The sequence below is a fragment of the Laccaria bicolor genome, genomic scaffold (assembly GCF_000143565.1).
Source record: "Laccaria bicolor S238N-H82 LACBIscaffold_46 genomic scaffold, whole genome shotgun sequence".
In the NCBI taxonomy this organism is placed as follows: domain Eukaryota; kingdom Fungi; phylum Basidiomycota; class Agaricomycetes; order Agaricales; family Hydnangiaceae; genus Laccaria; species Laccaria bicolor.
Window position 1 is genome coordinate 28,160 of NW_001889917.1, and position 15,086 is coordinate 43,245.

The following is a 15,086-nucleotide window of genomic DNA, read 5'->3' on the forward strand; positions in this document are numbered from 1 at the left end:
TGTTGTGCTTCCCTTTCAAAGAGAAATGACACTCGGAGTAAATTCTGAACTCAGCGAAGGCCACAAGGCAGCTTGAAGGACCTGTTGACTTTCTTTCTTGAGACACAACTCCGCAAATTACTCAAGAGGACCGAAAAGGGAACGGGCGTTGAGGCCGCAAGGCTTTAATCACCAGAATTTTTCAACGACCTTGCGAGGGAAGCCGAAACAGATCGAAAACGTTCGCAAAGTTGCGTGGTCATGTAAGACTGCAGAAAAGAAATCTCAAAACGAAGATGATCATTTCAACAGTTCTTCTACAACCCTGTCATCTGTAATCTGAGCCACGTTAGCTCCACGGTAGTTCAGCCGTCGGAGAACGTCAATCTGCCACAAAAACAAAAATTGAGTTGAGGTCCTAACGTTAACGGTGAGGGTCGAACGTACAACTTTGCTTCTCTGGAAACCGAGAGCTTCAAACTGGTCAACGTGTGCTTTCTCAAGCCCCGCAATCGCCACTTCATCCCTTACATCCGATCTACTCGAGCCCTTTCCTTTCTTCTCCTTAGGGCCTGGCCCGCCTGCGTAAATTTGCGTCCAATATATCGCGGTGTCCTCGAAGCTAGATTTGCTCGTGGAGTAATGCTTTGCGACTTCAGCGTCCTGTGGATCATTTGGTTCCGGTGAGCAGAGAAGGCTTTGGAGCGATATCAAGGTAGATTTCAAGGTGAGGACAGGCGACCAGGCGTCTTTAAGAATGTCGAGACAAATTGCTCCAGAGGCCGACGAGATATTCGGATGATACACCTTGGTTATGAATTTCATCTTCACAGGCTGGAAGGGGTACGATTCGGGAATCACAATGTCCTTTTGGGGTGGCGAAACATGCCAAGTCTGAGAATGCTGATGCAGGTGATTACTGTGAACTCACAACTTCAAAGTGCCCGCCTTCGTATGGCGTGCCATCAGGACCTGGGAACGACCCTTTTAGATGAAATGGCGATTCATCGATGAGTTCGATCCTGATATTGGAGGTCTTGTCGTTCTTGCAATCTTGAGTGGTAATGGTCAGCATGCTGGTTCGGCGGGAGACTAACGCACTGACCAGCAATCTCCTTGTTTACTCGACGAAGACGGGCGTCCATAGAAATACGGAAAACTTGAAGAATATAACGATTTCCGTGGTGAGCGTTAGCGGAAGAGTTTGGAAGATGATCAGGGCTTATGTAATATGTTTTACATAATTTCAAATCACTTGCCCTTGTCCTCAAGATCTACTGTAACCTTCGTGAACAAGGACGATTGTTAGCCTGGTTGGCCCAAGAATCCCAAAAAAAACGTGCTCGCAATAAATGAGTCCCCTATCAGCTAGGATCTTGCGGCATACTGCGCTGCCAGTTGTACCTTGGTTGTACCCTGGTTAGCTCCTCAACGTTCAACAACTCGTATGTAAAAATAGTTCTCCTTCGGAAAATTCATTGATTTATGAATCCCCACAATTGGAGTCCTGAACTCTAAAAAATGATTTGCGCCAGCGTTCGGCAAAAGCCACACTGTACAACAACTGCACAACTGAACTCCTCGTCTGCCGAAGTCCACATGATTGTCCATTCAAATTCCAAGATTCGGCACGGCAAGACTTAACGACATTGTAGGCGTGCAGCGCTAGCTCCTCCACTCATCATGCCGTTACATGTTTATTTAATAAGCTAAACTCATTTGAGACCAGCCTAGATGAGGTTTATGATACCACAGCAACCTTGTAGCAATTTATACAAATCGTCTTTAGCCTTCGACAAACTATATTTCATATCTCCACTTACGGACCTATACAATGGAGATAATAAGCGCCCCTTCTGAACTGTCTGCAACAAGGTTCTAGCAACTGACCCAACCTGTGTCGAAAGGTAGCAAGTATGCCAAAGGCTGGGAACAATCAGCCTTTGAAGGACAGATTGGAATAACGCCTCCGACCGTTGAGCGGAACTAATGATCACCTTAGAGAGTAGGCACGTTCGTCAAATGAGCGAAAGTGACAGAAGCATAAACGCAACGGGAAGCGGCCTATGAAGAGCAAGAACAATGAGAGCGTAGTGTCCTCAGCTTTTAGGAACAGGCCGACCCACAATTAATTCCCAATGACGCTCCATTTCACTACTTTGGCTATGAACAAAGACGGCCGCATCGAAAGCTGAGAAGCATTCGCTGCATCGACCGCCTTTGAGACAAAGCAAATAGCAAAACTGGAGAGACGAGGAGAATTACTTGGTGGGTAAGCATTTCTCTGTCAAAGCGCGCGGTAGGAAAGAAAGTTCAAGGGCTTTGAATTCGAGAAAGGAGTCCCTCTTATTTATAAGTTTTTCGCGGTACTCAAATGGGCATAATACTTCTCGGGGTTAGTTCGGGGTCAATTTGTACCTTGCGATTCAAGTGGAGAAGAGCGGCGAATATGGAAAACGACATGCCAAAAAATATTGCTCCTCTGTCCGCCCCTTGTCATCGATCTTTCCGGGACCTAGTGGCCGAAACGGTATTTCTTGAATAAAATTTCCGCTACTAATCCACCAGGTGTATCTCTTTATGGAAACTTTAATCCAGGTCGAATATCGCACCAGACCTTTCAGAAGTAGTTAAGCGCCATACGAGGACGCTCGTGTTTTTTTTTAGTTGCCGTCGTCGACGTGAGAAGGCATATAAATGGAACATGAGATATACCCATTCAATTACATTTTAGTCAGTAGCGAGCTTAAAACACGTTGTTCTATCGGGCTGGATAATGACATCAGAGCGTGCCGCAAATCCAGGGTGACCTCGCAGTGTGCCTATTCAAATATTCACCGTTCCCGATCACCGGCTGCTTGCGGTATTGTGAATTCTTGGGTATCTTTCTGTGGAATGTTCAAAGGCGTCCGTTGTAGGGCGCGTGAGCATCGCTGGTCGACACATGTTTGTGGACCCAATATTTTGTTATCGGGAGCTGTGCCAAGGGAGGAAATGACGGTTCACCCGTGGATCGTGGCCAGCTGATTGGTGGGTCGCCGAAACAAAAGGGAAAATGAACCTGGAATTCTGCACGTTGGAAATTTCCACTAGAGTTATTATGTGGGCAGCAACGAGAGAAAAAACCCTCCCATCTCAGTCCATATGCAGACCGTCCGTGCCGTGTCTGATGTTTTTGAAGCTTGGTGAGAAAGAAATTAGGTCGATTCTTGTTATAGAAGCGTCAGGTATATTCAGTAAAGGTTAGATGGCAATTGGTGATTGACGCACGTATTTATGAAGCCTCATGTTCGACACTTTCCGAGTATTGTTGGCCCTTCAATTCCCAAACGATTATTCTCATGCTCATGTATTCCGCGGAGTCTTTGAAGAACCCGGTTCCAAACGCTTTAGGTCCCCGTCTTTTGTACCAATCTTGGCTTGACGTTCTGGCGTCCCACCACACTATTGTGGCGTTCAATTCGGATCTAGCCATCGATAGGGCAAACGCAAGGAGTCGCGTTCCGACACCCCTTCGCTGAGATTTTGTATCGCACACGAGATTACGGAAACGTACCATTCGTTGACCATTCTTGCTACTTGACGAAGCGTGATCATTGTTATCGATGGGAAATGATTCGATGAAAAGTAATGTCACCGCGATGGGATCGTCTAGCAGAGGGCAGAATATGCCAGGATATAATCCTTTATCATCCTCCGTAGACAAAACATGCTCTAGGGTCATGTTAGGCCAGAGGATGGAATGGTGCAGAGGTATTGTTTGTTCCTGCCCGATAATCTGGAAACGGAGGATTGGTGCTACAAATACAGATCAGGGGGATATTTAGCAGTGTAAATTGGGAGGGGAGTCTTGCGCGCTTTTTTGAGCCATTTCTTGACTAGGAGCTTCTGATTAAGTGTCTGGCATATGCAACGTCTCTGCGTGCCCCAGTGAAGGATTAATCAAAGAAAGAATAGCGATCATTTACCGTTAAAACATGAATAATAGAGCTGGAGGCCCAGGTATTGTCGAACACGTTCAGTATGAGGTAAGTTCAAGGCCAATCGATGCTTGACAAATCCGTGATTTTGTAGGGAAAAATGGCTCCAGAAGAAATGAGTTCTGGAGCCTTTTGAATTTCAGAGCTCAAGCGCTCAAGACTTAAACCCGGCAAAAAAGTTATATAATGGTTCGTTTACGTTTACGTAAGGGGGTTACATAAGTGCTTAGACTGTCACGTCGCCATCACGTCGCCCGCTACTTTGGGCAAAACTAGGGGCAAAAAAACAGCAATCAAGAAGCTTTAATTTGTGGTCTCCCTACGGAGTATAATTCAGCTTGAAATTTAAGAATTTTGGAAAAGAAAAAAAATTCTGGGAATTGTAAATTGAACCGGCGTTTCATCGTTTAGCTGCAAAATATTCCGCGCAAACTGGTGTATTGTCTCAACAGATGTGGTGACAATTTCGCAGTAAGATATCTTATATTTTGGTGATTTTATTTCAAGATTTCTCAGTACGCATCGACTGGGAATTTTTTTCACACAGGGAGAAACAGTGATTTGTCCGATGAGTAAATTACTAGGCATATTTTGATCAGAGGGATTATTGCTCAATGATTTTCTTCACATTTGTACAAAGATAAATTTAAAATATATTCAAGAATAAAGCTGAGATAAAAAGACACTATGGATGGTAGTCACATATAAAATATGCCCATTAGTAACAATCTAAATGAAGCTGGTCTTGGAATATTGGGCATATTCTGAATACATTTAATCATATCTGGGCACATTGGAAACAAATATTGAATGAGCTGCTGGAGAAAATTTGATGCACATTTTGCCAATAGTTCTCATGTGGTCCTTTGTGCACATCCTAATTGCAGTTGATGTTTAATGTTGGGCATATTTTGATTTTACCCACCTGACAAACGTGAAGTAAATTATTGAGCAATAATGCCTCCAATCAACATATGTCCAGTAATTTAGTCATTGGACAAATCACCGTTTCTCCCCTGTGTCATCACGTTACCCCCCTCTGATAATTATTTAAAGCAGAAGAGGAAGAGTCCGCCGATATTTCGACTGTCTGTTCCCTGAATAAATAAAAGGCCAATTACCCAACTCAAAAGTTGTGAGCCAAGTTTATCTCATACTGGAAGATGAAGGGGGGTGTTAAGCACCATCAAAGTAAAGGTTGTAGGTCAACGTAACACGGTAACCGGAGTTGACCACAGAGACTTCATGTTCAACGTCGCTATAGAACGCAATATACGTAATCGAAGGATCTTCTTGAGCCGAGGTGAGGGCCGCAGAATCAAAGGTCCATTCTTCACCTTTGTGGCGGAGGTGCAGCGCACCGCCTTCATGGCGAGTGGGGAAAACGACGACGAGGGATCCGAACATATTCTCGCCCCGGGGAGTGTCTTTGTGCGCCTTGAAAAAAGATCCGGTGCCTCAGAGAAGAAAAGAGTATGCATCACATATTAGCATTATTTAACCTAAAATCTAACTCACCATAAATGTTTAATTTGTACAACTCGGGTCGAATTTTCTTTTGACCTCCGTGGCCGACGTCAACGAGCTTGGAGCGAACGTGCTCTACTATTCCGGTATCAACCACATCGAGACGTGTTGAGAAATTCGAATTGTCCATCTTCCAAGCCTTGCGATACGTATCGTCAAGAACGTCCTTGTTGTTCACCCCGAACGGAGCTGGCTCGCAAGCTTCCAGAAGCGCTTGAAGCTTCTCATCACTGGCGTTGGCTAGATCGACCCACCTAGGGGTGCAATGATGAAAAAAAGGGGCTACAAAAGCGGCGGGTGTCTGTCTTACCCTGCGGCGTCGCCTTTTCGGAAGAAAAAGAGTCCCGCATTATTGGTGAGTGGATAAGTTCCAGTGCAGAAAGGCTTCTCTTTCGAGATGGCCTCTCGCACAGCCGCGATCTCATGGACTAGGAGAGTCATCGATATCTAACTTTGGAAGCAGGAATGAATGGCTTTTGAGTTTGAACGGCGCCGAGTATCACTTGAAACTTACAGACGTTGGAGGCTGAAGCGCTGACTATGAAGGAATCGCCAAATGTCGCGCTTGTTGAAGTTCAAGTTCAAGTTGTCCGTTGGCTGTGCACCAAACACGTGACGTTTCCATGCGATGCTCAGCAAAGCGATTTTAGTACACGTTAGCTGCGCAAGGCTGCCCAGCAAACAGAAATCGTAACGAGCCAACAATGTATCGCGAGTCCGTTGAGTTGCTGACAGGTAAGTTTTTGAATAACTACTTGAACACCCTGCTATGAAAGATTCAAGTAATCTGTCATGATTTACCCGCGCAGTTGAGTTGTTGGACGACCTCCTTTCCATTCCCGCATTCATGAAGCAGGGCGATGAATGAATTGGATCGAGTTTCGCCTGAAAGCTTCGATAGTTGAGACCACGACAGTGCAATCGTCCAGAGCAGATATACTAGTTGAGAGGTATACGGCATGGCTTTCCGTTAAAAAGGATGTCGCAAAGCATAATGATGCTTTCCTACAGTTATACAGGCTGCAAAGGGTGGTATCCTATGAAACAAGTGTTGATAAATCGCGGGCGCCTACAAAACGAAACCAAACTCACTCGCTTCCTGCGTCCTCCTGATACTGAAGCACTCCGCCACACCAAAACCTATCAGTGCGAGTATATTCCAGAAACTATTTCGGGATAGTCAGCGAACCGTCACCCCGCAGTACAAAATCATTACTCACAGGTAGTAAAAACTCATTGACATGAATGTAATCATCGACCAATACGCCATGTTATCAGAATCAGTGGGAGGACCATCATGAACGGTCGCTTCTACGTATCCCAAAACAGCCCAAGCGGCCGTAGCCACTACAGAAAACATTCCGACGATAAGCATTGAGAACTGCGGATCGGAGCGGCGGTGTAGACGTAAGTGGTACACGCTCAATCCCAAGAAGATCGTTCCGAGCGGTATAGTGAGGAAGCATGGCCTGTGGAACTAGTCAGCTTGCTTGGATGGAGAAGAAGGCAAGGAGCGCCGTACAGGAGGTTAGAAGGGACCTCGTCAAATACCTTTGAAGAAAGGACGTAGAATACTTGGGTGAACACCCAGACTAGGAAGAAGAGCACCTGAACGATAAGGTATGGAAGTATGAGATGAACGGACCAGGGATTGTTGCGAATGGAGGGGCGACGTCTAGGATGGTTGTCGCTCATGGAGGTCAATTGCCAAGGGTGGCGGTGCGGACTCTGCGGAATAAGAAAATGATGGTAAGAAAAGGGATTAAACTATCCAGAAACCCCCCTTTCCGCGTGAAACCCTAAGGTTTCTATCCAACCACTTCAGAAACCTGGGAACCACAAGCAAATCACTGATTGCCGATGGTCAAAATATTTGAGGTCCGATCGGTTCCGACATCCCTTTGGGAGTGTACAGTGCAACTCATTGATCCCATCCACTGCCCTTGACTATGGCAAAAACCCTCGCAATAATTGTCTCATCAAGTGGCTAGATCCCTCCCGAATGGTCCAAGGTTTGCATGTGACTCTTTTCCATATATCTCCTCTATTGAGTTGGAAGACGATGACGCGTCGCTTGAACTCGATTATGTCATACCTGAAATTTAAAGTCCGATTTTTCCATCATCTCCGACGTAGGGTTTCTATAAATACTTCTTTCAGTTAGTAATGGGGGGGTTCTACCTGACCATGAGAAATCCTAGGGTTTCTGCCGGAAAGGGGGTTTCTGAGTAGATTGATCCAAAGAAAAGCTCCCGAGCCGTACCAAATTCTCACCCTCATCACCTGGTTGGCTTCATCCCACAACGTTATCATCGAATAGTGAGTCGTCTTCACTCATGGACAGGCAAATTCTATAATGATCTTGTAGGGCCAATTACGCAGCAGATACAAGTATGCCATGATTATCCGTGATTATGTGCTAGAAGTTCCTTGGCTATTCCCCATCTTCGTGTCGCTGACTCCCTGATAGTCAGTGACAGAGAACCGATGCGACTGGCAGCGCACGCGAAAATTAATTGAGATTAAGTTCTTAGAATGGTTCTGTCTCTCCGAAGCCGATCTTGCACATCTCGAGCTCTGTAACATTGCTGCTGCGTTGCAATCCAGGACGACACACGCTGGGCACCTTCGCATCATCCCGTACAATTCCACTCCTATGGCCATCGAGGACACCACTGTGAACATCCTTCTTCATTGATTCACGCTGACCTCAGCCGAGGAGACGTTCTCGTTGACGACAATTATAATATTACAAGGTATGAAACTGTCATTCTCTCCGTCACGTAGCTGACGAGCAACCTTGCGCGGGATGCTGGACTTGGATAAATGGGCGGGCACCCTTGCAATGGTAATTATATACCATAAGGGTCGTTTGGCATACATCAACCATTTTACTTTGGCCATGAACTCCTCGGATCTTTCAGTTGATATCACAGTTCCGTTACCTTAATATTGTTGAACGACGAGCTGCAGATATTCCACGCGCCCATTGGGAGTAAAGGAAACTATACGTACTGGGTAACCAAGTATTGTATTTGCAGTCGCAAATGGATCAACCCGTCTAGTAAAGCTTTGCACAATTTTCCGCTTGCTTTGGAAACGAATTTGAAGATGACCAATCTGCCAAAGGTTCTCTCTGTGCGTGCTCGGTTGCCGGCGATGCAGGATGAATCATTTGTAAGTCAAAGGTTGTAAATTTGGTATACATTGCCTCGTTGTCGGGGCTACGTTTTCTTGTCCCGGATGTGCCCAAGCCATGATCAAGCGGGGGCTTATTTGGTGTTGTATGCATCAACCGTCAATAGCCCCGTAATCAGTCGCCACGACATCGAATATAGTCTTCATCAGGCCTTCATCAAAAACCGCGACAAGCATCATGGCGGAGCCTACAAAACAAGAAACTGAGCAAGTCTTCAAGGCCCTAAGGGCGCACAAAGGCAACAAGGTGCGCTCTTCAGAACTCAGGAAAATTTTCATTGCCCCTAATCTATTATTCGCAGTCATGTTTTGACTGTAATGCTCGGAATCCGACTTGGTCAAGCGTTACTTTCGGCGTATACATCTGCTTAGAATGTTCAAGTGTACACAGGAATATGGGTGTTCATATCAGCTTCGTCCGGTAAGCATTCATCGAAAGGTTCAATCCACATCTGTCTGAAGCCGATTGGCAGATCAACCAACCTGGACAGTTGGCAATTGGCTCAGCTACGAACAATGAAGGCAGGGGGGAACGCATCTGCAAAAGAATTCTTCACGAAGCACGGCGGAGCTTCGTTGTTGAGCGACTCCGATACCAAGAAGAAATACTCTAGTCGCTTTGCTGAGCTTTACAAGGAGGAGTTAGCACGCCGGGTCAAGGACGATATAGCCAGGTGAGTGGCGCCCAACTCTTTCTCACACCAGCCTCTCATCCCGTCTTAGATTCCCCAATGGGATTGTCGTGGATGGCATGGAAGCGCCGGCACAAGCGACAAACAAGGAAGAAACAGAGGACGACTTTTTCAACTCATGGTCCAAGCCCTCCACGCCTAAAGGATCGGCGCCTGGAACTCCAAGGATATCCACCCCACCTATCCTTGGCCGAGCGCCATCTGCAGGATCCTCAGCCGGCAGCACCCCGGCGAGCACCCCAGCCACCAGCCCGGCGATCCCCGCCACCGCAGCCCCACGTACCTTGACCTCATCCGCAGCCGCCCGACCCGCTCGTCTCGGCGCAGGTACCTCCCGCCTCAACTCTGCATCGTCCGTTTCCTCCAGCACCACCACATCTGGTGCACCCAAGAAATCCAAGTTGGGATTGGGCGCGCAGAAAACGAAACCTGTAGACTTTGCACTGGCAGAGCGCAAGGCCCTCGAGGAGGCCGAGAGGATCAAGCAGCTCGGGTATGATCGGCAGCGCGAAGAACAGGAGGAGAAAGCGAGGAAGGAGGCAGAGTCGCTGAGGAAGGCTCAGGAGCTCAGGCCCGCAGTAACGTCTGCAGCAACGATATCAACCGCAAAGACCACCGTGGAGACGAGTAAGTCTCCTGCGTTCCCTAGGCTAGGGTTTGGCGCGATTCCAGGTGCTGGAGCTGCCGCCGCCGTCGCTGCTGCTGCTGCTGCCTCTTCCTCTACACGTTCGAGCTCAGCGCCCATGGCGGATGATGCACCGACTACTGCGCGGGAAAAGTTTGGAAACCAGAAGGCTATTTCGTCCGATATGTTTTTCGGTCGTAACTCGTACGACCCTAATGCAGTCACCGAGGCTCAGACACGGTTGCAGAATTTCCAGGGAGCCACTTCCATCTCATCGAACCAGTACTTTGGGCGGGAAGAGGAAGAGGAGTCGGGAGGTTTGGCGGGAGGTGTGGGTTCAGATGGGTTACTTGGGGATGGCAGCTTGTCAGGTCTCGAATTGGCCGCAAGGGATACTGTTGCCAAGTTTCTGGCTAACCCGGATGTGCAGAACGTTGGAGAAAGCATCAGGACGGGTGCCATGAAGGTGGGTTGGCTGTCAGCGGCGCTTCATGAGATCATACTGACGTCTTCCATTTAGCTTTCTGATTACTTGGCCACTATGTCTGAGCGTTGAATTTAGCGGATGGATGTTTTGTTTCGTGCTGGAATCATGATTGTATCTTGATCTTCTTTGACTATAATCATTACCCGATCCTCCTAAATATATGAGGAGGCTGGCAATTTCGATGAGGTATTCCAGCCGGGAACCAGACTGCCAGAAACACTACAAACACACATTCAAGTTAAGATGTACATATCATAAATAATAATTCTAGGTGATGTTACTTTAAACGCAGCTGAATGTTCCAATAATAATGGCCAGATGGCTGTTTAGACACGAGCAAATAGCCGTGGTTCTATAAGTAGTTTTGCCACCAGGATGAGGAGCGAGCCAGCTATGATTGTCGACCCGGAGAAAATGATTAGTCCGTCAAAAGACCCGTGGCCTCTGCTAAGAAGAGCGCCTGCTGCGGGACTACCAAGAAGAGATCTGTGGTACATTGATTTGGAGAAGTCAGCTTTCCAGTCCAGAGTTGGATTCAACGTAGAATTTACAGGATCACGACCAAAACGACGAGTAGACCCGAAATTGACGGGCACGAACCCACCCGTTGGGTCGGAAGGCCCATACATGGAAAAATAACCAGATGAGAGGGGCGAGGACTCACGGAAATGATAACATGCTGTACAACATCCCAATCCTCGTCCCGATCTGCCTTATATGGGAGATCTGCGCTACACAAGGATTGACGAGTGAGATAAAAGCGCCGGAAAAGAACCCATAGATCGCAGCAAAAAGCATCAATGTCGCAAGGGATTTAGCAGTCACGAACCAGAGGATGAGACATGACAGGCCGCAGAGGAACGCTGAAGGGGCGAGGAGGTTAAAGCAGCCGATGGTGTCGGATAGGGCAGCAGGGGCTATGCGTCCCAGAACTCCGCCTGCGTTGAGGACTGCCAGCACGTAGAAAGATGTGTGCTCTGAGATGGAGAGGTGGCGAGCGTAATCTACGATGTAAAAGAAGGGGATGAAGAAACCGAGAGCGGCTAGGCAGCTTCCCCCTGATAGGAGAGAAAATCGAGCATCCGGGAGTATTTTCAGGTTAGGACAGGAGCCAGGTTGCGTTGGGCTGGGTGCACTTTTCACGGTCAATGTTGAAGCTACACACCCTGCCAAACTAGCCAAGCCCGAGATTCGGACTCCCCACCCGAATCCGACTGTTTCAAAGAGATGTTGCAGAACGATGGGGTATACAACGCCACCTGGTGTTATAATTTCGGGTTAGTAAGTATTGAGGATTAAATTAGGGGTCAACCTCACCTAGACCAGACCCGGCCACAGCAATCCCTATCGCAGTGGCACGGTATTTCAAGAAGTGGGTCGAGATGCTGGCGAGCGATGGGTAAAATCTGTGATGTGATCAGTTATCTTGGATTGTCAACAAAGGAAAGGCAAGCGCACAGCAACCCGACCGACAGGCCAAATAAAATTCCCTGCGACAGGACATATTGATAGTAGTGGACAGAGAAACTTGTCGCCAGGATGCTAACAAGGTAGCAGAGCGTTCCGGCTACCATCAAACAAGTAGGTCCATATGAGTCAAACACACGCCCAATAGGCCAACCCTACACAAGGCACGATCAAGCTCTCCGCACTAGTGAAACGCAAGGAAACAACGTACCGAGAAGAAGAACACCCACAGCTGCAATGAACCAATCCAGGAAATTGTCGATGGCGACATATGTTGCAGCTGGTGGGTCGTGTACCACGCTTGGAAGGTGCCAAACGCGTTCAGGAGGCCAAACGTGCAGAACAGTGCGATGAAGGCGCCGAGGACTGTAAGGTTGGCTTTTAACCCCCCGTCTGAATATTGGTGTTCGTAGGTCAATAGTTCGACTGTGCCGGATTCTGAGATTGATCTGACTGGGCTTGTGGGCTGAGTAGCGTTCTGAAGGGAAGGAAGCCTGGAGCACTCATAGCCTGAGTCGAAGGAGCCAGCTGGCGGCTTTTGAGAGAATTTCTCGATATCGACGACAGACATGCGAAGAGCGGTGAACTCCAGGAGATGAGGGTGCTAAAGACAGCTCGTTGAGAAGGCAGGGCGGCGCATCGTTTTAAGGAGGTGCATGGAGGATAGGTGGAGGCCTAATAATAAATGATAAATATCGACAAGATGCCAGATAGAGTGTGGTGGGTATTTGACCGGAACGAGTGCGGTCAAAGAACTCCATCACGGATGGGTTCATGGATCGATTGCGGAAAGTGATGTAAGGCGGCGCCCGTGATGCGAAGTCGTTACAAGGGACAAACAAGGCGTCGGATACTCGTAACAGCTGGCTCTGACCGCACGGCATGTCGCTCTGGGACGGCAATGGCTGATGTGCGAATGTCTTCTTCAGATAGAATGAACTGTAATGCATGCCTTGGGAGGTCGCCCAAATTGCCCAGGAATAGATCGACTATCGACCCCATCGGAATCGGCTTCCATTTCAGAGATGTTTGGAGTTCATGGGCCCTTTGGAGCAGCGCGCGCGAAAGCAGTTCTGATTCGAGTCATGTTCAACTCTCAAAACACTGCTGTCCAACGCGACGCTATGGTTCTTAGATACGTATGCCTGCCATCGGTTGCAGCTGGATACAAGATGCTTGATGAGCTGGTGATGCTGTGCAAACTCGCCTGAGCATCATCTCAGTCAAATCTCAGGTCGCCGTAAATTCGACAGACATGCAAAGCCAGACACGACCGGACCGGCGCAACTTTGCGCTTGACGCCATCGTATTGACGACTGCGGAGAGTTGTTGAAGACACCGCGGGAACTTTGCTCAACATTTGTTGCTTCAAGGCTTGAACCTGTCGGACACTATAGCATTTGAGATAGCAAATTTGATTTAGGTGGAACTGGGGCGTACGCTTAACTGGTCTGGCCGCTGCTTCCAACTCTGAGTAAAACAATACGAATCATAATTTGAGACGCTCCCATACCCGCCACAGGTTAGATCTGCCAAATTGCAATGGAAAAAAAGGCTGCGTGGAGGTGTGGTGTCCATTTAATTCATAATCATCCGTTGAACCTTGGTGAAGGATGACTCAACGAAAAGTAGTTGGGCTGATCCGTCAGCCATGATAATGCTAATGGAAAACTTGAAGGGACAGTTTCTTACAATAGAATTCTGCTCCGCAAGTTGCTCAAAGCCGCGGTGAATGAGCGGACTAAGGCAAAGCAAAGGCGTGGCCGGTAGATTGAGGAGGTTAAGTTGCTGAATACATCACCGTTGGAGTATCTAGCAAGTTCCGTTAGCAGTGACAATGGAGAAGTTTGGATGGACAAATTTTACAATACCCCCCGCCGCAGGTTATTAGGCAACGCGATGTGATACTGTATGGTATATGGACGGATCTAGAACGGATCAAGTCAGAAGAAGAAATGGAATACAGCTGATTCGAGTTAGACCAAGAGAGGCGATAGAGCTGGAGGCAATAGAGCTGGAAGCGATATTGCAGCTAGATAATAGCCTGTTATTCGCTTCGTTTCACAGCCCAGGAGTTTGACGGAACGGGCTGGGTTGGAAGAACCTGTGGGCTCAACGCAGTCGGCAGCGGTGCGGGCAAGCGTCAAAGACTTGAGCCGCCAACTAGAGTGAAGAAATGATGAGTGAGGGTGACGGCTGTGTCAGACTTTCCGGGTGACGTGAGAAAAGGGTGCTTATGACTGAGGAAGACGACTCAACGCAAATACCAGGGTATACGAAAATGAACACGTCAGCCGTGATCCTACGCACAAGAGGGAGAACTAGGATGACGGGCGGAAATCATCATCATCATCATCTGCGCCTCGTGCTCTCTCATCCCCACCTTCCCCAGCTTGCCTGCGACTAGCCTTGAGCTCCCTATATCGCGAAACAGCCTTCAACCTCTCCTGTTCCATCATGGCCTTCTGCGCCATCGACAGAACACCATCAACACGCTTGTGCATGCTACCTGCAGCAGTGGCTGCTCCTCGAGGAAACTTCTTCAGCTCCGGAGGCGCCTGTGCGATGTCGTTTAGCCGACGAGGGGCGGATGTTGAGAGGGATTGAAACTCTTTTGGTCGGCCCTCGTGTTTTTCTACCTTTTGAGGGGGAGGGCTTGGGCTGGGGGATCGGGGTGCGGGTAGAGGGGTACGCAGATTCTTCGCTTTAGCTTGAGCCTTGTCTTCCATCTCTTTTCTGGCTACGCCGCGTGCGACAGCGTTAGAGGTGTGCATGGCAGATTTTATGAGTGGCCTGAGGTCATCCTCTACTCTCCTGTTGTTCCATAGTCAATTCCCACTTGGACAGCAAGAAAGTCGACCCACAACGTACCGGTTAAAATGCTGTATCGACTCTCCAGGTTTGATCGTCAGCTTCCCTTTTTCTGCAGTTCCCAACTTTTTTCCGTCTGACTTTCTTCGCTTGCCTTGACGTTCACCATCGTCCCCATCCTCGAGTTTACGCTTTTTCGCTTTGAAGTCATCTCGTATTTTACTGGCGTTTAGAATACGTGACGCCGATTTTGGTATTGGTTCATTGGTCAAAGAGTCTTTCCCTGGTGCCCAATCCGTTCCGCTGTCCGACCAGGGCAT

The 15,086-nt window shown here is 48.1% G+C and overlaps 7 protein-coding genes across 7 annotated transcripts; 1 reads left to right on the forward strand and 6 right to left on the reverse strand.

The window, feature by feature from the left end:
* Positions 1-246: 246 nt before the first annotated feature.
* On the reverse strand, positions 247-1,170 carry LACBIDRAFT_191873 (uncharacterized protein). The gene is made up of 4 exons (XM_001887554.1): positions 1,085-1,170; positions 911-1,032; positions 427-846; positions 247-366 (listed from the first exon to the last, which is right to left on the reverse strand). Exons 1-4 carry the CDS (start codon positions 1,122-1,124, stop codon positions 280-282), a joined length of 669 nt encoding a protein of 222 aa, XP_001887589.1. The 5' UTR covers positions 1,125-1,170; the 3' UTR covers positions 247-279.
* Positions 1,171-3,253: 2,083 nt separating this feature from the next.
* On the reverse strand, positions 3,254-3,850 carry LACBIDRAFT_310437 (uncharacterized protein; the record flags this gene model as incomplete). Its single annotated transcript, XM_001887555.1, has 2 exons — positions 3,254-3,777; positions 3,838-3,850. The coding sequence occupies 2 exons, from the start codon at positions 3,848-3,850 to the stop codon at positions 3,254-3,256; spliced, it is 537 nt and encodes a 178-aa protein (XP_001887590.1).
* Positions 3,851-5,135: 1,285 nt separating this feature from the next.
* Positions 5,136-5,927, reverse strand: LACBIDRAFT_310438 (uncharacterized protein; the record flags this gene model as incomplete). Its single annotated transcript, XM_001887556.1, has 3 exons — positions 5,136-5,416; positions 5,478-5,740; positions 5,797-5,927. 3 exons carry the CDS (start codon positions 5,925-5,927, stop codon positions 5,136-5,138), a joined length of 675 nt encoding a protein of 224 aa, XP_001887591.1.
* Positions 5,928-6,497: 570 nt separating this feature from the next.
* LACBIDRAFT_310439 (uncharacterized protein) lies at positions 6,498-6,861 on the reverse strand (the record flags this gene model as incomplete). The annotated part of the gene is made up of 3 exons (XM_001887557.1): positions 6,498-6,523; positions 6,579-6,652; positions 6,707-6,861. The coding sequence occupies 3 exons, from the start codon at positions 6,859-6,861 to the stop codon at positions 6,498-6,500; spliced, it is 255 nt and encodes an 84-aa protein (XP_001887592.1).
* Positions 6,862-8,862: 2,001 nt separating this feature from the next.
* LACBIDRAFT_310440 (uncharacterized protein) lies at positions 8,863-10,557 on the forward strand (the record flags this gene model as incomplete). Its single annotated transcript, XM_001887495.1, has 5 exons — positions 8,863-8,931; positions 8,987-9,105; positions 9,158-9,358; positions 9,408-10,467; positions 10,522-10,557. 5 exons carry the CDS (start codon positions 8,863-8,865, stop codon positions 10,555-10,557), a joined length of 1,485 nt encoding a protein of 494 aa, XP_001887530.1.
* Positions 10,558-10,814: 257 nt separating this feature from the next.
* On the reverse strand, positions 10,815-12,526 carry LACBIDRAFT_239714 (uncharacterized protein; the record flags this gene model as incomplete). Its single annotated transcript, XM_001887558.1, has 5 exons — positions 10,815-10,974; positions 11,153-11,747; positions 11,806-11,894; positions 11,947-12,110; positions 12,167-12,526. The coding sequence occupies 5 exons, from the start codon at positions 12,524-12,526 to the stop codon at positions 10,815-10,817; spliced, it is 1,368 nt and encodes a 455-aa protein (XP_001887593.1).
* A 1,750-nt stretch (positions 12,527-14,276) lies between these two features.
* On the reverse strand, positions 14,277-15,086 carry LACBIDRAFT_332942 (uncharacterized protein; the record flags this gene model as incomplete). Its single annotated transcript, XM_001887559.1, has 2 exons — positions 14,277-14,769; positions 14,827-15,086. 2 exons carry the CDS (start codon positions 15,084-15,086, stop codon positions 14,277-14,279), a joined length of 753 nt encoding a protein of 250 aa, XP_001887594.1.